Here is a 23,032-nt window from a genome sequence, read left to right as displayed (position 1 = left end):
CAGCCAGGGGCACCCATGATAGCAGCAGACAGTACAGAACGACAGATAACCATCATCTTATTGCCAATTTACAACAGCAGCAGACGGTACAGAACAACTGATAACCGTCTCTGCTATCATGCAAAAGCAAACAAATGCTGCAGTGTAGCGCTGCAGTAACACCTCTGTCAGCGGCATCCTGTACACATACAGTGACAGTGAAAAAAAGCTGAACAGGGTCCATGGTTGCCATGCTATGGCGTCTGCCAGGGCAACCCAGGGAAAAAGGGCACGAAATGATTGTCTGCCATTGTTTTCCCGGAGGAAGGAATGAGTGACAACATTTACCCAGAACCACCCGCGACAATGATTTTTGCCCCATCAGGCATTGGGATCTCAACTCAGAATTCCAAAGGGTGGGGGAGACTGCGGGAACTATGGGATAGCTACCCACAGTGCAACACTCCAGAGATCGACGCTAGCCTCGGACCATGGATGCATACAGTCGAATTAATGTGGTTAGTGTGGCCGCGTGCACTCGACTTTATACAATCTGTTTTATAAAACCGGTTTATGTAAAATCGGAATAATCCCGTAGTGTAGACGTACCCCTCTATATGGCAAATGCTGTCAGAAGGCACTGTCAAGATGAGGTTCTTGGTAGCTAGTTCCTCACCATGGAGCAGGATAGTGACAGATGTTGGTCAGCCACTGGTGCTTAGATGTCTCTCTCCTGTAACAATGTGGCAACAAGATTAAATGCAAACATCTACAGCAGAGTATATCACTTCAACTGTACCTTTTTTGCTTTGTTTGAATTCTAAATCAGGAAATTCAAAAGGAAGATCTCCCAGAGCAACATTAACACAGTTATATTGCACCCCCTGTGCCATGTGGATTCATTTAGGTTTTTAAATTCATATATTCCATGCAAAATGTTATGAAAATTGTACCATTTGTTTTGATGGGTTCTAAATTGACTGCGGCCACTCAGGGGAAAAAATGTGGGTGTCACTGCCGACAGCTCAGTAAAAACACTGCTTAGTCTTTAGTGAAAGTCAAAAAAAAAGAGCAAACAAAACATTAAGATCGTTTTAGGATTTTATCCTGCTGCTCATCTCTGTATCTGAACACCTTCCATGTAAAGACAATAGCAACAGTGAAGGGGGAAGGGAATTAAGAGTCATTACTTCAGAGGAAGGAAAGTGTTAAACCCTCTTCCCCCTGTAGAGGGCACCTCTGACATTTTACTATGAGGGAAAATTTAATGCTGTTGCTGTCACATAGCCCGTGCTCCATTTGTCTGAATACTCAAGGCTAAGGTTTTTGCCTCACAAATTCTTTTGATGATCGGTTTTGTTAGACTAGCAGATATTCTAAGGGCTATGGGATGAAAATATACCTAATATAACCTCACTGATTTCCGTGGCGTTGAGTTTACTTTCATTGGGGCTGCTTGTGCCTTATGTACAAGAAGCACTGAAGATTATGAGTCAGTTTAATTATGAGCTTTATAGATCAAAACTGAAGAAACATTATGTAGGAAAATACTTCACAATTAATTTTTAAATAAAAAATTAATAATCCTAATTGTGGCCTAAATTCAAATTAATGTACCCAGGCACCATTCCCCTGAGTTAAGTGGAGTTGCATTTCCATACCAGTGGTAACGTTGCCGCAGATCTGAGTTTAGCCCCCTACCTATGAGAAGTCTCACAAACAGTCTTAGAGTTTGCTCTACTGAACGAGCCATACATAGTCATTACAGACTTAGGCCAGGTCTACACTACAGAGTTAGGTCAACATAAACTGCCTTAGTCGACCAAACGGTGTAAGTGTCTACCCTACAGCATTGCTGCCGCCAACATAACTCCGCCTCCACAAGAGGTGAATGCAGTGCAGACACTGAATTACTTATCGCCTGTCAGCAACGTGTGGGAGCCCAGCTTCCGGCACTGAGAACCTGGGCTCTCAGCCCCCTACACTACCCCACTTAAGCTGGTGCAAGTGTTCCTGGAGAGAACACACACCAGTGGCAAAAGGGCAGTGTGAACATGAAAAACCGCAGTAATTACTATGGTGGTGGTACATCAACCTAACGTAGGTAGACTTCATTGTGTAGTGTAGACAAGGCCTTAAATACACTTTCCATGCACACATGGCTCCTGTCCACGTCAATGGAGTTCACGTCCCTTAAGCGTTTGAAGCAGGAGACTTGTCAAATACACAAGAATGTGCTGTAATGATTCTCTCTCCAGCCTTGTCTGCACTACACCTCTATGCAGTAAAGCCACTTTCTGCAGTGTAACTTCCAAGGTGTACACACTGTCAAGCCACTTAGTGCACAGTTGCAGCACTATTAAAACACACTCCAATGAGAGGCATACCGCTTTCTGCACCGGAGGTACAGCACTGAGGTGCCAGTATAGACACCCTGGTTGATTACAGCTCTGCGATTGACCTCCAGAAGGTGTTGCACACTGTCTGTTCTTGCCTCTCTGGTCATCAGTTTGACCTCTACTGCCTTGCCTCCAGTTGACCAACTGTGTCTCATCCCTTAAATTCCATGGGAATTTTGAAAGTCCCCCTCCTGTTTGCTCGATGATGCAGGCAGTGGTCTCAGCACATCTTTTCAGATGGCCATGCCTGCTCCACACACCAGGCGATCCCCCACTTGGAGCAATGCCAAGCTGCTGGACTTCCTCAACACTTGGGGAGAGGAGGTTGTCCAGTCCCAGCTGTGTTCCAGCCGTAGGAACTATGATATTATGGACAGATTTCCAGATGCATGACAGAAAGGAGCCATGACCGGGACATACTGCAGTACAGGGTCAAAGTGAAGGAGCTGTGGAACGCCTACCATAAGGCGCAGGAGGCAAACTGCCGCTCCGGTGCTGCACCCACAAGCTGCCAGTTCTACAAAGAGCTGGACGTGATACTCGGCGGCGACCCCTTCTCCACTGCAAAGGCCACTGTGGATACTTTGGTGGCTCACATGCCAGTCAAGAGTGGATTGAGCCAGAAGGAGGAAATCTTGGACAAGGACAGAGGGAGACTCAGAGGTAGAGGACGACTCTGAGGTCAGAGATGCATGACAAAGAACAAGACTGAAAGGAATACACAAAGGACTAGGAAGAATATAAACTATGCTTCCCCAAAATTAATATTAATGTTAAAGAGAAACATGATGCTGCCACATGGTGGCAGGAGAGGTGAAAGATGAAGGGGGAAAAGCACTTGCAAGCATTGAACAGCTGAATGAGAACTGTTCCAAGTGGAGTCACTGATACTTAGACATATGCTTTTGTTTAGGTCTTCAAAATCAGGAGCTGTAGCAACATTGTCTAGTGAAAGCTGTGCAGTGCATTTATCCGTGTACTTACCAAGCCTGAAGAAAGAAGCCTGCATAACCCTTTTCACACACAACTTATGATTAAGGACAAAATATTGTCATGGAGGTCACAGATTCCATTATTTTCACAGACCTCTGTGACATTTGCTGCTTCAGCCCTGAAACTCTGAGCTGCTGCTGCAGGCCCCGCAGCTGTCACGGGTGGGTGGTGGGCTGAAGAGTTAGGAGATATGTTTTTCACTGAGTAACTCAGCTCTTCGGATATCTGAAAACACATTGCTTTGAAGCACAGCAGTAAAATTGGCTTAGTTATATTCCCAGAATGACACTTTTTAAAATGTGATCTTTATAAAAATATTTTTGGAGCACAAACACAGAAGCACGAATTGCAGTGCTATTGCAAAAATTGAAAAGATCAGCTACAAGTTTCCTATGCAACTTTTGGCAAGTCATTTATTGTCTCTATTCTTCGCTTTCTTCAATGGCAGATAGTCACATATTGTTTTCAAAGCATGAGAACTTTCTAGATCCTTCACCACTGCTTCCCTAGAAAACATTGTGCATAAGCCAGAATACAAATCTACTTATGCTCAAAATTCTGTGATGGTCTCTTGTGCTGACGGATGTCACAGTGCTTGTGCCGACAACTGGTCAGGATTCTTTTTTTTCTTAAACCATTAACATTTTTAGCAAAAAGATTAAATTTTTAAAAGTTTTCTTCAAAGTTTTGACATTCGAAACTCCACACGTGAAAGAACCATGATTTCTTGCAATTACAAGTTACACTAGGGATTGATATCAGCCATTTGGCTTGTCTTCACAACTGAGGTGTCAACTTATGTGAATAACGTAGCTGGAGTCGATGTAGTTTAGGTTGACTGACTCCAGTGTCTTCACTGTGCTCCATCAATGGGAGACCCTCTCCGGTAGACTTCCCTTACTCTTCTAGGAGAGCTGGAATACCGGGTCAGCCAGAGTGCTCTGCCATCAATTTAGCAGGTCTTCACTAGACCCACTAAATCGACACTTGCTGCATTGATTATAGCAGCATCGATCTCCCTGTAGTGAAGACCAGCCCATAGAATAGGGTCTCAGGCAGAAGCTTGGCTATTGAGAGGCCATCACATTTCTATTAATAAACCACACAGAGTCAGAACTCAAACCCTGGTCCTATAGCGACAAGAAACAAAATGTTTCTAGCACTTGTGCTATAGGAATCTCTGTTAACCGTCACCTGTGGAAGGTTCCTTATGTGCGATAAGCCGCAATTGCACACTCTCTCTCTCTCACACACACACAAACCCCGCCTACCTATCTTGAACCTGTTTTTTCAGAAGTCTTCTGAAAACAAGGCACACGCTGTGCAATCTTACACTCATTGCAATCAACAGCAAAAATCAGTGGGAGCAGGACTGAACCTCTTATCCCATCAAAAATGTACAACTACTTGTGTAATTGCAATGTATTTCTTCCCCCCCCCCCCCCCCCCAAATATAGCTAGCAGGTGAATCTTTAAGGAGAACTAACTATGGAAAATTTGAAGGGGTTGCTAACCAGCTATTTTTGAGCTACAGGGGAAAAGTAAACTCAAATCAAGGTAGTTTGATGACTTGTTAAGAAAATGGGTTCACCAATTTCCTTCAAACTGTGAAATTTTAAAAATTTTATTTATTTATTTCCTGCCTTCAGAGACTGCACAGTATTTTTCAGGCCAAATAGATTTTCCATATTGAAGTTATAAGAATGTTAACAAAGAACTTTATAATGGAAACATATTGCCATCTTAATTATGGAGGGGCTACATAATATTTTACAGTACTTTTAATGATACCTTTAAATATGTGTAGAATGATTCTGATACTCATGGAGTGATCAAAGGAATTGCTGGCACTGTTCCTGAGAAGTTGAAGATCCTCTTCTCACCATATCTGGCTGTGAAGTACATATCAGCCACATGGGTGACACGGTTCCCAGGGAAATCAAACAGTACTCTCTCTGGGCTGTGCTCACAGGTCCAATGCCAAGCCTGACACCCAGTGAGCAACCTCCCACCTTCCTTTACAAAGTGGATCAGGTCCCTCCTCTGTGTATCATAGACATTGGCATAATAAACGTCAAGTGAGGACATGATTGCAGAGCAGGGCTGCATTCTAGTGCCGGACCTACGGAGAATCTCCATGAGAGACCTCAAGTTGTGGACCCACCCCCCACACTGCTCAGGGGGAGATACTGAGCCAGCTGACAGCATTTTGAAGGAACTGAGCCATCTTTGGCTTCCCCAGGTATCCCTTGTGAGCTACCACCACTATCTGGCCCTTCCCATACTGCGAGGCAGCGATCAGGGCCAGGGCCGGGTAACACATTTTTTTTGCTTGGGGTGGCAAAAAAGTTGGAGTCTCTAAGGTGCCACAAGTACTCCTGTTCTTTTTGCGGATACAGACTAACACGGCTGCTACTCTGAAACCTGCCATATATTCAGGGCAGGAACTAAAAGCTATTCTTTCTGTGCAACTTCTCTTTTGAATGCAGCTGACAAACCAAGAGTTCTTATGGTCTTATGTGCCCATGTTTTTTTTAAGTCATACCCGAACAGGAACTAGTATTTACCCAGTGATACAGCCAGTGCTTCAGTTAATCCCCACCAAAACCAATATCTAATATTTATACTACATCTGGCAGCACATGAAATTGAAGACCTGCTAATCAGCAGTAAGTTTTTGCTATGCTTTCAAGTAATATGGTTTAGACCCTGTAGATTCAGGAATAGTTAGCAATCCCATAAAAATTTTTCCACAGCAAAGTCCTATCAGCACAGGCTAATTTTAAAAGTGATTGTCCAGTAGAGGAAGGGTAAAAGTATCCAAAAGCATCTAAGCGACTTTGAAGCTTACACCGTGTTTTCAGAAGTGACTTCGGCTCCTACATCATTTAAAGTCACATTTGAAAATGGGGTGCAAGCTCTAAAGTTACATAGATGTTTTGGAAATTTTATCCTAAACATAACAGGAAAATAGCCTTGGGGAAAAACTGCATTGTTTAAAAGGATGAGAAATGACTAGGCATTAAAACTGCAACAAGCAGGTTTGGAGGAGAGAAAGCATAAGTAAGCCTGCAGTATTTCTTCAGATAAAATTCCTTGTCCGTCAGCTGCATTCAAAAGATGTTGTACGGAGAGAACAGCTTTCAATTCTGCTCTAAACTTGACAGTGTATCTAATATAATTAACAAGGGAGGAAATGGGTGTGTATGTGCATATATAAATACACACACATCCTGCACAGTCTTACATACAGACACCAGACCAAATCTTTCAACCAAGAACTTCCTATTTTCACAAACAGAAGAGGGTTCTCTCCCAACCTCCCGCTTGTATGTCAACTTCCAATTGACACTAGCTTCCAGCACACTAGCTTCTTTTCTGGCCAAAAGTTGCTCAGATGAATAAACCCACTGAATTCAATGAGAGTGGTAGGTGCTCAACATCTCTGAAGATCAGATCATTTATGTGTCTTCTTTACCTTTCCTTTAGGTGTAACATCACCATCTAAAGTAGGGGAAATCTAGAGTCCTGAGCTCAGATCCTGGCTAGTAAGGAAGAGAATAAATTATTTTCCAAGTAATTTGTTTCAAAAAACATATCAATCTGTTAATTTTTAGATCTATACAGTGTTCTATTATTCTGAGTCTTAAAAAAAGTCACTCTTGTAAGGCCTTTGTCTTACAAATAATAAATAAATACACACACACACACACTCACAGCAAGCCACCTGGAACATTAAAAGGAACAGGTCCAGGATCCTGAATATTGAGCAGGAACCTTGAGCATCTAGTAGGGCACTTCCACAGCTTCCAGTTGTTTCTATTTACTTTCTTCAGGAGAAAACAGCTATTTGGTTAGGGATTTCTAAGAAGTCTCTCACCATACTAGATGTCTTGTTTCCTCAAAACTGCAGCTACCGATAACAGCCAAGAAGGCATCTGAGCTCAGCACTGGCCAAGGAGAGCTGGCTTACCTCCTAGCTAGTAAAAGTATTCAGAGGGACTTTTGTAAAGTCACATGACTTTATGATCCAAGGAGCAGGTCATACGCTGAAGTGAAAGAAAAATTAGATCCCTTCCAGTAGAAGTGATTAACACCAAGTCTCTTGCATCTGAAAATTTTGTGCAAAAAGGAGTGTAAGCTGTTGTCCTTTATGGACCCCTTGTCAGAATCACATGCTCTCCATGTATGTTTTGGTATCTGGAAGCAGGTGATCTGACTTCAAAATCAATAAGGATCAGTCTAAACCGGTCATTCAGAAATCTCTCAAATTTCTGAAGTTCAGTGTTTGCTTTGCGTATATCAAAGCAACCATGTAACTTGTCTAAATTACTTTCATTGTAGGTAAAGGGAAAACAAGAAATCAAAACAGAAAAGTCAAGTCTCCAGGAGATCTCCATGAGAGCGTGTGAATGGGGCATTTTTCTTTTATAACACAAAAATGACAGCTGCCTCTATAGACAGGAGACTTCTAGTAGTGTCTGAGCACATAATATGGTCTACTCATGATTGTAGAGATAGTCTCCTATTGGGGGTTTTTCTTAACACCCCAGAGTCATGTTACTGTGAGAATCTCAGCTTTTGTAGGGGAAATTTTTTTTCGAGCTTTTCTCCCTAATTGCAAGGGCTAAAAACATGAATCTTAAAAGCCACACGGAAAATAGAAAAGCCATAAATGTATTGGTTTTTTTAAGCCAATGTCATAATTTTGAGAGGGTCTGACTCCTGATTTTTTAAATATTTGGCATTGGTGGTACAGATAGCAGTCAGACAAAAGGTCTAGTTGCGTCTTAGTCACACACCACTCTTTTCAGCTGTAGTAGTTTTTAATACTTGTTTTTAGTGGTGTGGGAGGGCTGCATGTATGGTATGGCTGGAAGCATCTGACAGGATGAGCATTTAGCACTGGGTGGGGTAACGAAGATGCACTATCAGAGACAAGAGGCATGCACAGAAAACACTCTGAAGATGCAAGTTTGATGCAAGAACACGAGTTCATGAATCTATTTAACTTAATCTTAAAACTAACAAAGCAAGAAATAGACTTCTCAATACAGAAACAAAAGCCTGTTAGCTAAATGAAGTGTCTTGATGCTATGTAGCTGCAGTAATTTCTTCCAACTAGTCATCCTCACCTTTAACATAGAGAAGGGGGGAACCTTGTATTTTAGAGATCTCTGGATCCTCTTCCTTCACAGATCCTTTCCTGCCAAGGTAATTCTTTCTTAGTCCCCTTCTCTCCCCTCTATACAGGTTTTATGAGAGGAGAAAAACCCCCCGGTAAATGGAGCAGATCCTCCCCATCCTCTCAACTTGAAGAAATAAAAAAACAAACACACACAGCCATAGAGCTGCACCTCACATCCTGTTACAATTGCTGACAACTGATTCCCTCCAATTGCCAGACCAACCTTGCACCACCCAGCATGCCCAGAATGGCCATTGAAGTGGGAGGTCATGGGGGACAAGACCAGTAGCAGCAGGAGGTACATTACACTCTTGTTCCTCATTGGATTGTTGAGGTTTACCTTCTACAGTGTTTTCATTTACATCATCTTCCCATGAATAGTAATGACTGGGAAGGGACATGGTCAGCAGCTTCCATGTCTGTGCTTTTCCCACCTTTTCTTGGCACCTTTACCCTGGAACAGCTGGTCAAGATGCTTCTTCATTATCTCCACTTTTACTTCTACCAGACAAGGCCCTTCGTTTCAATAAGATGGTCTAAGTGCAGCGTGTTAAGTACAGTGGTGATCCTGAACTGAATCTGATCAGCTGGTCTGTACTATTCTTTCGGGAATAGTGGATCTAAAAGTTCTGGGAGTGGTCAACGGAACAACAGCTGAACATTGCCATGCTAAATATATATATTTAAACACAACATTTTGTTTGTACATTAATGCAGCTCTTTTGACTTCAGAAGAGCTGCACAAATTTAGACCAGCAGAGAATTTGGCCCTAATAATGGCAATGCTAACCACATAAGGAGAGATGTGTATTCACATACGTACACCTTCTGGGAGATGGATTTTTCATGCTAGAGTTGCCAGAGTGTTAGATTTACCATTAGAAGGAGATAGCTGAGATTGAGCATTAACACAGTCACTTTAGCTGTTTAAAGAAAATCAGGGTATGTGACAGATGCTGCCGTATTTATTGGGGATTTTTACCAGGCATATTTCACAAATTCCTCCCATTTAAAAAGGAATAAGTAAGAGTTCAGTTCAGGAATCACACTTTTCCATTAGTGACTGAGGAAATCCAGTCCCTGTAGGCAGAAATTCTGGTATAAACCGTTGGTGACTTTGGATGGCAATCATCACTGCCCCAGCTCACAATGCCGATCAGCTTATAATACCCATTTATTATGCATATCAGTGGCCCTCCAGAATCTCCCTGTAAAAAGGAAAAAAAAAAAAAAAAAAAAGTTACTTGCTGCTACTAGGGAGTAAAAAGGGTTTTTTAATCAGCTCACAAATATTTAGACCAGCTGAGTTACAAGGGTGTTTCAAACTCTGATCTTCAATGATATATTAGTAGTATTACCATAGCGCCCAGGAGCCCATTATGTAGCTACATTTTTGCCACCAGTAGTAGCCTGGAAAGAAGCATTCACATCCCCCCTCCAGGTCCGTACCGAGCAAGCAGTTGCTCCAGCAGCTCCACCGCAGATGTTGGTATTTTTAATATCTTGTCCCCAGTAGTTCACACAGGCCTCATTGGAAAGGAGGGGTATATGTGTCTGCTGCAGCCTGATGGAATATTCATCCTCTAGTGAAAACAAAGGAATGCACGGAGACGTGCCATTGAGGCAGGATGACAAGAGGTTACATATTTAAGACATGTACTATGCCAGTTATCCTTTAACCTCTTCAGCCACGCCAGGCATCTCTTGACACTACAATTTGGGGATTACTATTGCAGAAATTATTTTTATTTACACACAGTTTTAGAATCTTGCATCATTTCATATGCACATTCGACACATTGCATAGAATGAGATTCCACATGTGACTTCAGAGAAAAAGAATTCCCCTCCATTCACACAGCCAGGTATAATTCACTGCACCTGTGGCAGCAGGGTTTGAACCCTGGACCCCGAAAGCTAAAAATTATAGCTGAGGGTCAACTGAGCTAAAGCATGAATTAAGTCCATTCACTGGAAGCACTATATGGACTAGCTGTTGAATGGGGACAAAGCTCCATTCTCCTGTAGCTCAGTTACACAAGGATGCAGTGAGCCAACAGAACACTGAGCATGTTAATAAACCCTTGACAGGGAAAAACCAGTGGAAAAACCCCCATAAAAACCCAAAAAACTGCCCTGGTTTTCTTGTACTATCATTCAAGAGTAATTAGGGGTTTAACACCAGCTCCTCCCCCGCAAGTGGAGATCATCTAACACAACCAATGTACCATTTGACAAGGGTCAAGGAGATCAGAGGTATCTAGATACCATGAGAGTTGTCTCACCACATTAAAGTTCGTTGTTATCCTTTCCCTACCCTATGTTTTAACAGAGTGAGCTTTTTGGGACAGTCACTACACCTTTTCTGTTTGGAAAATGTGTACACATCTGGGCAATATTGGAAACAAAAAGTGAACTGAGTTTAGAACTCAACAAGCAACTAAGCTCTCACAAGGCTCTGGACTGCATAGGTTTTCTTTAGTATTAGAGAAGTAACATGTACTTACTACCCGGTTCTGTTGCTCCCCATCCTGCTGTTAAGCATTTTGCATCAATGCTTATTTCCTCATCTCTGTCTGGTAAGCAAATTATTGCTACAGTGTCTCCTGAATAGAAAAGAATCAGGTCAGTATTTGGTATAGTTCTTCTTCTTTTATTTAAGCCATCTCCAGTTTTTCTAATCCCCTTTCTCCTAGTCACTACTTTCCCCAAAACCAAACCACCCAGTATTCCATGAAACAAATCAGTGTACCATATGGGCTCTAGTATTGTTTAGGTTTTCCCCACAGACTGTTTGAATGCCTGAGAGAACCATTTTAAAGAGTCACAATTACATGAAATGTGGATCTTTCGCAATATTAAGTCTCGGCCTAGTGACCATACCACAATATGGCTGACATCACTTTACTTTCGTCTGATAAAGAAGGAGGGAGGGAGGGAGGGAGACTTCTGAAACACTGACAGAGAAACCAAGTTGGAGACTTTTAATTAGGCTTCCTGCAGAACTCAAGCAAGTGCACACTCCTAAGTCAGTCACGATTAACCCTGTCATGCAAGCAAGTCACAAAAACCCTTCACTAGTGGACCCATCTCCCCCTAGCTACACAGTGATTCAATGGATTGAGGGAAAGAGGCGCTTGATCTGCATTAGAAACAGCACACAAAGAGGGTGTACAGCAATGTCCATGGTTCACTCACTCAAAGTTCAATGTTAGCGGGTACTAACTCCATTTACATCATGTTTCTATTCCTCCACTATGTTGTTGACCAAGCTGTAACATTAGTATTTTTTGGAACAAACACTCATGAATTAAATCTATGTTTAACCATGGATGGATATTCTCTGACTGTCTCTATATACACAGCTAAGAAGGTATTTGGTAGAGTGGTAAAGAAACACATTATTCCTTTAAATTCTGAACGTGGCTAACTTGCTTTGTCAAACAAGATACTTTGTTCAAAGCAATATACTTCGCTTCAGAAGAAAAAAGGTATATGTGCCTGTCAGTGCCAGAGAGTTATACACGCAAATCTTTATGCAGTGAGAAAAAGGAAGGGCCTTATAATGGAAATTATGTACCTACTCTTGGTTCTTCTAAATTTAGTATTTAAAATACTATTTTAAATATGGGAGTGGCTTTGGATCAGGCTCCCCATGAGCTTATCCAGATAGTAGTGGTGTCCTAATGGCTACTGAAGAGAACAGAGTTATATTATTACATATATTTATCAGACAGCATGTCTTGAATCAAAACCTTTTCAATGGAGCATGTCAATCCCACACCACATACTCAGACACAGCTAGAGCTGTAGTACAAAAACTGGACTCCAGATAGTACCTAGTTTGATGGGTTTCTCCAGTTCCAAGAGAGAGAGATCATTGCTGGAAGGAAATCCACCGAAGTTATAGTGTGTGTGCACAGCTTTCACGAGGACAGGGTTGTTGCCTTTTATGTCTGGCAACAAATATGTTTTTCCCAGAACTATCCTGTCTGTCTGAGCACTGGGCAAGGAAAAACAGAACACACATTTTCAGTTCAATTAAGAAAACAAAACCTCCATATACAAAAATTCTACTTAAGATGATAGATGAGATTTTCAAAAGCACCTGTATGACTTTGAAGCATAAATCTGATTGATTTTCAATGGAACTTCCGCTACTAAGTCACACAGATGCTTTTGAAAATTCTACCCAAAAACAATCAGAAGTTACCATATTGTAAAAAAATGTAGAGATCAACCTTCAGTTTCCAAAATGCACTACTGTTCATGTGTACTTTTAAACAAGGCAGTCCAGTATTCTCGAAACTTGATCATCACTACAAAAGTTTTTTTCTCCTGCTGATAATTGTTTAACTTAATTAGCCTCTTACAGTTGGTATGGCTACTTTCACCTTTTCATGGTGTGTGTGTGTGTGTGTGTGTGTGTATCTATCTTCTCACTATATGTTTCATACTATGCATCTGAAGAAGTGGGCCATAGCCCACGAAAGCTTATGCTCAAATAAATGTTAGTCTCTAAGGTGCCACAAGGACTCTTGTTCTTTTTGCAGATACAAACTAAACGGCTGCTACTCTGAAACTAATCACTAGAGCAGGAACTGGATTCTAGTTTTGCTGAAGTCTACATTGACACAAATATTCAGGCCACACAACAAGTGCCAACTTAGTGTCTATGTCAGCAGCTAAGTGCCAAACCTTTCCAAGAATCATTCTACATCTCTCTCTGTTATGGAGTCGTGTCAGACAATTCAGCGCAATGCTTTTGTATGAAATTTTGGCACAACTGCCACAATCTCACCACCACTGAATAGTGAAGAGATACCAGGGCATACATCAAGTTAGTTAACCCTCATATGTAGTGTAATAATTAACTCTTGGGCTTGGGCTGGCAAAGGCACCACACTAAGCTAGCCATACTATTGTATGTGTAGAAGCAAACCTGTGTAGAGACCTGTTAGTGCCAGTAGAAGTTATTTTAGGAGGATATTTTCACTGATGGGGCGGGGGGGGGGGTGATTACACTGGTCACCCAGTAACCAAGATGAATTAAACCTTAGTATCCACCAAGTGCCCTGATGAAAGATCCCTGGAAATTGTATGTTTTGAGGAGGAGGAGGAGTGTCTGTCTGTCTGGGATTTTTCAAAAGGGCTGTAGCAGCAGGGAGGAGGTGGTAAATACACACTTCTGGGACAGTTGTGAAGCAAGAAGTAGTATGAAGTGGTTTTGCTTGTCAGGGAGCAACAACAATTTAGAGGCTGCCGAAGTCTGCAGGCGAGCACGTGCCACTGTGGTGTTGGAAGGGTTAAAGACGTTGCCCACCTGAAGTTACAGTGTCCAGCTGTTAGGACCCACTTCTCAGCAATCAGAGAGCCTCCGCAGAAATGTTCATTCTCGTATTGTAGACTGATCAGCCAGGGCCAGGACATTTGAGGTGCTGGGCTGCCACCAACCACCCTTGGCTTGCCTGGGTCTTCTCTGACTGCTTTCACATTCATCTCAGACTTGTCCACTGGGAATGGATCCACCACTGGAACACCGCATTTGTCTGGAATCGGTTTAATTTTGTTAGTAATATTTTACTGGTCATAGCTTGACAAAGCTAAACATGCATACAAATTCAGGACAGTGAAATATCAGACATATGCTCAAACAGAAGAAATACCCTATCAAGAGTTCCAAGATCCCCAAGTACATCTGGTAGGATTAAGAGGGGAGAGCCTGAAAAACTGGGTGAATCATCTGCTTCCCACACCATTAATTTTCCAATAGGTGTTTACTGTGGGAGGGGCTGGTGTGAAAGAGGAGAGATAGTTGAAACCTTAAATGAACAATATTTACTTTCCTCAGAAGCTGTTAACTTAGCAGGTGGACCTGTGAGAAATTGAAGGGAAAGACAGTCAGTTAAAATATTCCTTGTCAAGCTGTTTTCATTGGCAGTGCAAGCGTAGTGGAGGAAATTATCAAGAACAGTAACAGTCAAGGTACATTAGAGATCCAAAAAGAGGCTCTATGGAAGATAGTCTGGAACATTCCACAGGTCAGTAGTGCTAGAACCATTTTTATAGAGGAGGTGCTGAAAGCCATTGGCCAAAACTGCAAACCCTGTATATGATGGAAACCAGCACCTCTAGTTCCAGCACCTCGGTCACACTGCCTTGTGTCACACAGCCTTGTGACAGACACCTCTGTCCTGCGTTCAGAGCCACAGGAGATGACATCCTTTTAGTAAGGATTGTTGGATGAGTTTTCAAAGAGACATGAGCAGACATGGAAGAGTTTATTGGTTTCCTGTGGGTGTAAACAGCATCTAGAGAACCATTCTTTCAGTTAAGCCTTTGGTGCGCTTGTCCGAACCAAAGTCCAATTAGGTATCTTAACTGCATTCTCCCTCCACTAAGGTATGTTCTAGTGTTCTGCCTTGTTCATTAATTCAGTAAGAATATTGCTATTTGATCCACTCGTGACTGGAATTATGCAGAGGCCTGAAAATCAACACCCCAGCAACATACCTCTAGTACAATTAACCAAGTCCATAGCTGAGAATGAAAACTGGCCATCATGGCATCCTCAGCTAAGTGTAGAATGATTCCTTCAGGAGACAGGTCACCTCAGCAGGCTTGTATACATTCAAGTTTCCCTTCCTTGAGACCTCTACTACTATTTAGGCACAAGAAGGCTATTTGGACTGGAAGAGAGAAAGACCTACAGCATTACTTACATTTGCTTTCAAGTTCTATGCCACTCCTACTCTTCTGTGCTGGCCACTGATTCACCTCTTCAAACAGAATTTTAAAGCCTCTGTTCCCCACAGACCTGTCCGTCTTGAAATGTAGAGTCAAGTAGCTGCTGCTTGATAACAGGCTCAGAGACTTTTTTTTGCCACATAAACTAGCTGCAAATTACAAAGAGGTGAGCACTTAGAGTGACAAAGCAAATTTGTTTGTCAAATTGTGCTAATTTTGTTCCTAGGGTAGCCACAGTTTTGAAAATAAAACCCAGGCCAATTAGATATGTCAAAACGTTATAATGACAATGAAGATTCCTGGGGCAGGGGTCCACTTACAGCTCTTTTGCTAGCTTTGCTAGGATCTTAAATGATTTGCCCAAAGTCACTCCATGTCTGAGTGCTCTGGGCTAAGTCTACTGCTACAATATGTGGGGATAATACTTTAAGTACAGGAGTATTTTAATATCCTTCCTGGAGAGCGTGAAAATATTTCTCCTCTCAAGAATATCCAGTTGTGAGATGCTCTGGGCCATTTCTTAGTAAACTGTCTGAGGAAAAGCTTTGACAAAGTCCTCCATATTGATGTGTTTCACAAGACACTGTACTTCCTTAATTATCAGACTAACAGCTTTAGCCCTTAGAGGTCCTCTGTCAAAGCCACAGAATTAAAAAAAAAAAAAAAAAAAGAGCCATACTCAAGAAATGGAGACACTTACATGCTAACGCAATCCTACTCTGTTTATACCCAGACAGTAAGACCACCTTCACTATTCAAAACAAAGGAGTAGTATCTGTTCCATTAAATGCATATTAGATCAGATGCACAAATAGAATAAAGCACAGCAGGTCATAAAAGATACACAAGACTGAGCAAAGGAACAGTGGAAAGAGAAAGATAGTATGAGACACCAGTTCCCTCTTACTGTTACTCAACCCCTCTCCCCCACAAATAGTCCAAGAGAGAAGTCCCTGAGTTCAAATTTCTTCAGAGTCCATCCCAGTCCATACCCAATAGGAATTGTAGAACAATTCTGGAAGCACTCATTACCTTTGGAAAACCTACAGTAACTCAGATTTCCCTCTCCCTCACCTTGTTTAGTTCCCCACATCATATGTTGGCCAACTTCCCTGAGACAAGGCAGGAGAGAGAGAGAGAGAGAGAGAGAGAGAGAGAGAGATCAACCTACCAAGCAGACCTGAAGAGTGATTTGGGCCATCATAGATGTTCAAAGAGTCCCAAATGCAGCCTCTTGCATTCTCTGTTACCAAGTCTCTGATCACAGCTTTCAATCTATTTCCTGAAGTGGAATAAACTGTCCAGGTGCAGTTCAGCATGTTGGGATAAGTGTTGGGGTAATTAGGAGACGTTATCTCAGCAGATCCAACTGGAATTAGATCCAAGATTGGACACCCTTAAAGAGAAAAATGAGAGTTTCAGTGGTTAAGATTTTGCCCTGACAGAAATCTGTCTTCTCTAACATCCATTAAAAACGGTCTGAAAATGCTAGAGCTGTACAAACAACTGATTGGGGTTTTTTTTGGCTCACTGGCATAACTGGTAGATGTGAAGATTAAAAAAAATTAGTCAAAGGAAACATTTTGTTAGACCCAAAAGGAAAAACATTTTCTTTGAGTTTGGCATATCAAAAGCAAAAATTGAACCAAAATTCAAAATGAAGTCATTTTCAATGTCAAAACAAAATGCTTTGATTTTTTCATTTCTCTCCCTCCTCCACCTCCATTGAAACAATTCAGTTAATTCTATACATGTTTACAAAAAGGGCTCAGTCAACCTTAAGCCTTTTTTTGGGAGGGGGAGGGGCTGGAGAGGGAGGCATGTGAAAAAAGTTTCATCCAAAAATTTCCACCCAGCTTTGGAAAAATCCTGATCCCCTATGATTTTCTAACAACAAAAGCAAGCAGACCCATGAGTGGAACTTAAATTCTATTGGTTTCTGCTTGAACAAAGCTCCTGTTGATACTAAGATCTACCTGCACAGCAAATGCAGTTCTCCACACAGCTTGATACAGTGCCCTTAACAGGTATATTTAATATAGGAGAGCTGTTCTAGAAGGAAAAAAAGGGATCCATCATTTGGGAAGTGTGTTGAACTCTGGAAGAGCCAAAGGCCAAGCTATCTGAGATCCTACAACCAGTGCAATTCAGCCATAGGAGTAACATTTCTAATTAGACAGATTCATACCTGGAAAAACATTCTTGGGCTAAGCCCATTGAAACCAATGGATGTATTTCCTCAGTTTTATTTAGTAGAGTAGAGCAGGCTGCAGGGCTGGAATTTACTTATTTTTAAAATAAATTTTATACTCTCTCTTTACTCCAGGCTTCTCCAAAGTCCTTTTGCTTGTACATTTCATTTACATAGTTGTGAAGGGACGGTCACTTTCAGTTATTTCACCTCTAGCAATTTGGCATCACATACATTTAGATTAAGACTAAGGTGGGCGTGGGACTGACAGTGCATGCTGGGTACATTTGGTGGGGCAGTGAGGGAGGAAGAACTGCAGGCTATTGGGAATGACATGGGGAAGGGTCTGGAAAAATGGGATGTCACACTAGGTTCACATTTTCAAGCTTTAAAAAAAAAGTGTGTTCTTTCTCCCAGATGTGTCACATGTAGCTAAAATGACTAGGCTATCAAGCCATAACTCCAGGATGCAAGGGCAAAGGGGGGAAAGCAGATAGAGTTCCTTTCCCATCACTCAAAATCTGAGGGAGTTGAGGCTGACTTTGAGATTAGCTAAGAATTCCTTTATGTTCCGGCTACCAACGCACTTCTCAAGTCCTGTGTGACAATTCATGATTCAGGAACAGAAACAAAGAAGCAGCCAGCTGATGTTAAAGAAACAATTGTGGAAGCACCACCCAGACTGAATGAAGGGCAACTGTTAAGGCACTAAGCTGGCTGTTTTACTGGGCATGTTCTGGTATTGAAGTTAACCACCACAGAGCCTCTCCTCCAAATAAAATCCAGGAGACATTTAAAAAGCTATTTATGGTTTGATTGTTTGCATCTCCCCTTCCCGCATGGCTGGTAGAAAGACCTAGAACTGATCTTACCTTTTTCAGCAGCTTTCAATTTTCCTAATGCAGAACCTAAAATGAGAGAGTTATCATACTTATCGTTAATGGTTACACTCACCATACAAATAAACTAGGGATTCTGAATGCCTCAATGGGTAGACACGAACTCTTGAGCGATTAGGCATTAAGAACCATACTCTGACACAGGGACAGGTAGTTTCCCTTACGTGGTCTCCAAATAAGTAATAATAAAAAAAACTGAGAAGTTTTAAAAATATGATTGTGTTTTGTTAATTTACAAAGATAAACTCATTTACCAGAACTGACAGTATATTTATATCGGATAGACCTTCCACATGGACAAAACCTTCTGCTTGTTTTGTTATGTGGCATAACAAATGCAAGGGTCAGGGGGGACTGATGAGTTAGGTTGCTGTGGTCACAAAGTGATTTGCTTTCATGAAAAACAGAAATAGTATTCTAAGGGACAAAGCAGTAATTTTTCACATCTGTGATGTCTTTGATCCCAGGGTATCAAAAGTTACTTCATAGTATGACCGTAGCACCCACTGTGTGCTAGGTGTTATCCTCACAAAGATGAGGGTCCCTGCCCCAAACAGCTTCCAATCCAGGGCTAGAAGAGAAAGGTGATGAAGAAAAAAAAATCTATTTTTTTAATCTATCATTTTTTAAAAACTAACCAACCTTAACTGCTGTATGAGTTAGCTGGTTTCTTGTAGATGCAGCAGAAATGAGTTTTGATGGTGCGGGGAGGCATTTGAAGGAGAAAAGCTATGAACTTGCATACTAGCTCAGGGAAGGAGTTCAGTGCATAAGGAGAGAGGGAAAGGAAAAGAAGTCAACAACAAGTAGGGATGGTGATAGGGGTTAGTAGTTTATGCAGAGCAGAATCGGTGGGGTCACCGGAAGATATAGTACATCGGTTAGACTTAATTAGTGACCTTCATTTCACAGATGGGAAAAGAAGATGCAGAAGTTTGGTGAATTGCTTCAATATCTAGTAAATAGTAGAGACTGGGTTAGAACCAGATTTCTGACACTCAATAAGCCTCCTCTCTGGAATGGATAGGTTGGGACCTTCTCTCTCTCTCTCTATTGTAGTGCTTTACATCTTCCAGATATTGTCTGAACATTGAAGCTTCTTCTTTAGGTTTGTTTTCTTTTAATAAATGGTCATGAGACTCTCCTGCTATGTATTTTTCTCTTACATTTTGCATAATATTCCTCTATACTGCACTCCCACTCCTCCACTCAAAACCAAATCTGTAACCAACTTACCAGGTTGCAGATCATGGAAAGAGTAGGTCAGAACAAACCCTTTTGTAGCCACTTCAGCACTGGACATGAAAGTCAGCGTCACCACTGGACCATCGGACTTTAAAGGATAGAGTGAAATTTCCCCACAGAAGTTACCTGCCAGGTAGTAGGATTCCAGTTGATAACCATGAAAGGCACAATGCTAGGCTATTGTATTTTACCCAGACCTGTTATACTGCACCTCAGAAAAATGAAACCTTAAACTATACCTGTATAAATCCTCCGTGTATCAGTGAGAAATGAAACCTCAGTCTGTTGAGCCACCTTGAGTTCATTCTACTCTGATTAACAGACTGAGAGGCTTGTCTACACTTACAGAGCTGCAGTTGCACTGGTGCAGCTTTAGTGGAGACACTACCTATGCCGATGGGAGACCTTCTCCGGTTGACATAGGTACTCCACCTCCCTGAGAAGTGGTAGCTATGTCAACGGGAAAAGCCCTCCCATCGACATTATGCTGTTTACACTGAGGGTTAGGTGTAACTCTGTCATTCAGGGGGTATGGAAAGTCCACATTCCTGAGTGACGCAGTTACATTGACCTACATTTATAATGTAGACCAGTGCTAAGATACAGCAGAATTTCAAAAGGTTATTGTACACACTTCTTATAAACAAAACAGTGTCCTCCTCACAGAGAAAGTGCACTTCGACTAAAACAAAATCAAACCAAAGAGGTAAAAACACACTTGCTGTAATCATTAAAAGCATTAGGATATGTTGGTTGGGTTGGGCAAGAGAATGCTTTCACACAGACATCTCTGATGGCTGAAAGTTAACTGATCCACACAGAGGTTGTATGCTATGACACTAATGAGATTTTAGTTACTTTTCTGTTTAACTATTTGGACTATTAGGGTTGCACACAAGGGAGGGAACAGTCTCTTTGGAAGTTATTTTGTTATTTCAGTTTTCATAAGACATTTTTATGTGTAGACCAATGGCTCGATCACAGGGCATCGCGTTCATTGGAGAATGAGACACTTCAGTGCCCTATAGGCCGGAACTGTTTGAGACAATGTATAAATAATTAGTAGAAATTTCTTGAGGGCCCCATAATAGTATCTGCTGCAATTTATTTCCAGTTCAACTGTCATTTGCTTACTGTCGTGCACAGCAGTGTTGAGAGAAGCATCATAGGAAGCACTCCACATGCTAATGTTGATTTGTTCCTAAGATATTGAATGGCCAACAATTTGACTGACATCTGCCTTTAAGGCAAAGATATCATGAACAGTGAAACCACCAACCAATCCCATCTCTACAATAGAACTACAGAAATGGTTCCTAGAAATGGAAATGATGATGAACTAGCTAGAAGACACTCCCCTAAAGTCAGTATAAATAGAAACACAGTTGGAATTCCTCTTTTCGTGTGGCAAATTTTCAGCTTTCTTAGCAGACCATTGGGCAGAGTTTCCCTCTTCCTCTTCCACTCCCAGCAGCAGCACAAGTAAATCTCTCACCTATCAGCTCCTTTCTTGGTTCAAATCCTTCATACACCATCAGTTGTCCAAGGCAATCAGACAGAGTCTTTTCAGTCCAGAAGGCCAGGAAATCAAGCCGAATAATGGATTTTAACGGGGCTACAATTCGCCAGTGGCAGCTGCAGGGCAAGAGCAAATTAACACCCAATCACATGCACCCTACAACTGGCTTATATTTCCCTGGGATCATTACTAAAATGGGGTGGAAGTAACAAGGAAAGAAAAGAATTTGAGTCTGTTTTAAAAAACAAACCCCAAACAACAAAGTGGAGATTCTAATCCAGGGTGGGATGTTAGTTTGAATCCATTTTGGTATAGAAATTATGAATAAAACGAACTATCAACCAGTTGATGAAAGTGTACATAAAATTATGACACTTATTCAGAAACAAGATGGACCAATGCCAATGAAGCTTCCTAGCTGCTTAACACTTCACTGAGCAACTACTCCTACTCATTGCTCCCTCTTAGCAGGAAAAGCTGGAGGAAGAAGGGGCTAGGAACTAGACAAGCCTTGCAAAAAGGGTGAGGATAAAACTGATCAAGAGTGCCCTTTTTACCACCTTGCTGAGTTATTCTATGCCAGAGGAGGGGTTGGGGGAGGGAGAGTCCCTTTCAGCATTCCAGCTGACAACATGATGAAAGATTTTACCAGAACAATGCTAGATTTGGCCACTAATTGTTAGAAAGGGTGTGTAGCAGCAGCATTAGCCCTTCTGATCACCATGTTTCTATGTGAGAGGCAGACAGGTTCCACAATTGCTTTCTGTGGCACGTTCAGTTTTTAAAAGATGTGTAAATGAAATACAGAAGTTAGATGTGGAAAAAGTCATATTTGTTCATCCCAGATCAGCCACAGTTTTGTAGAACCTAGTTCCAAGAAACGGGATTAAACAAGTTCACTCTCACCTGGTGGCATTAGGATAGCCATGGGGATAGCCTGGTGACTGGATCAATCCTTCTGGGTCTGTGAGAATGACATCCTTGCAGCGTGACAATTCTTGGTTCATATCCTTGGGACGTTTCACTGTCTTTCCAGTCTTTGGTCCTAGAAAGAAACTGGATGTAAAATTTAGGATTCAAGTTGCTACTGTCTTTTAAATACACTTCTACCAATCTCCAAGACAATACTACATGAGTGCCTCTAGAAGATGGTCCCTAGGCTAAAGTCCATCTAAAGAAAGCTGAAAATTAAAATGCCTCATTTAAAAATTAAAATTAGTCTGGAAAACAAAACAGTTGGGCTGTCAGCTAATTTGATATCAATAGTGATTATTTTCCATTATTCAAGACATTTCTGCTTGCTATTTAAGTTCTCTGTAAAAAGAAATATCAAGGCTTATTTCAGGGTCATTCCAGCTTTCTTCATTCTGTGTTTTTCTAATTTCCCATGTAGGCCTCAGTAAAATAAGAACTTTATTTTGGTGCTCAATAAGAACTCAACTGGTTCCTGCAGAAGAGAGTCCCTTATTCTATATCCACCTCACTGCCTTCTGGAAGCAAGCAGAGTCCTGAAATTGTATAGGTTAGTTTGAATTGGAGGTCAGATGGTTCAGCTCACTCTCTACCAGTCACCTCTCTCTCTTTCTCTCTCACTCTAGCAGTGGGGATGTCACCTTACCATACCTTGGACTCTGAAGACCATGTACTCAATCCCAAAGGCAGCAAGGGTAAGAGAATGGAACACCACTTTCACCACAGGGCCAGGACTCAGAAAGGTCCTAGGCGACTGCAGGACACCACATAGTTCAGCTAGGAGAGAAACAAACCCAAGCAAAAAGAGAAATATTAGAAACTGCTCTGGAAACAAATCCTGGAAGTGCAACTTTTAGTTGTATAATAGTTACAAAATTAATACACAGCTCGTTCTGGAGG

General features: G+C 41.6%; 1 protein-coding gene and 1 pseudogene across 1 annotated transcript in view; both read right to left on the bottom strand.

Annotated features, from left to right (window-relative positions):
• Positions 1–9,043, bottom strand: part of LOC116815446 (TRPM8 channel-associated factor 2-like) — a 23,409-nt pseudogene extending 14,366 nt beyond the window's left edge.
• A 463-nt stretch (positions 9,044–9,506) lies between these two features.
• Positions 9,507–23,032, bottom strand: part of OVCH1 (ovochymase 1) — a 63,435-nt gene continuing 49,909 nt past the window's right edge. The window contains exons 22-33 of the mRNA XM_075073434.1: positions 22,784–22,909; positions 22,067–22,205; positions 21,137–21,276; positions 19,633–19,767; positions 18,370–18,405; positions 16,478–16,702; positions 15,282–15,455; positions 13,883–14,108; positions 12,399–12,562; positions 11,067–11,165; positions 10,009–10,142; positions 9,507–9,767 (exon numbers count right to left, since the gene is read on the bottom strand). Of these exons, the coding sequence (XP_074929535.1) occupies positions 9,603–9,767; positions 10,009–10,142; positions 11,067–11,165; positions 12,399–12,562; positions 13,883–14,108; positions 15,282–15,455; positions 16,478–16,702; positions 18,370–18,405; positions 19,633–19,767; positions 21,137–21,276; positions 22,067–22,205; positions 22,784–22,909 (1,763 nt within the window). The 3' untranslated portion in view covers positions 9,507–9,602. The remainder of the gene's footprint in view (positions 9,768–10,008; positions 10,143–11,066; positions 11,166–12,398; positions 12,563–13,882; positions 14,109–15,281; positions 15,456–16,477; positions 16,703–18,369; positions 18,406–19,632; positions 19,768–21,136; positions 21,277–22,066; positions 22,206–22,783; positions 22,910–23,032) is intronic.

Source organism: Chelonoidis abingdonii, chromosome 1 (genome assembly GCF_003597395.2).
Source record: "Chelonoidis abingdonii isolate Lonesome George chromosome 1, CheloAbing_2.0, whole genome shotgun sequence".
Classification (NCBI taxonomy): Eukaryota; Metazoa; Chordata; order Testudines; family Testudinidae; genus Chelonoidis; species Chelonoidis abingdonii.
The sequence above is the reverse complement of the archived record's forward strand: the minus strand, read 5'-3'. Positions and strand labels throughout refer to the sequence as shown.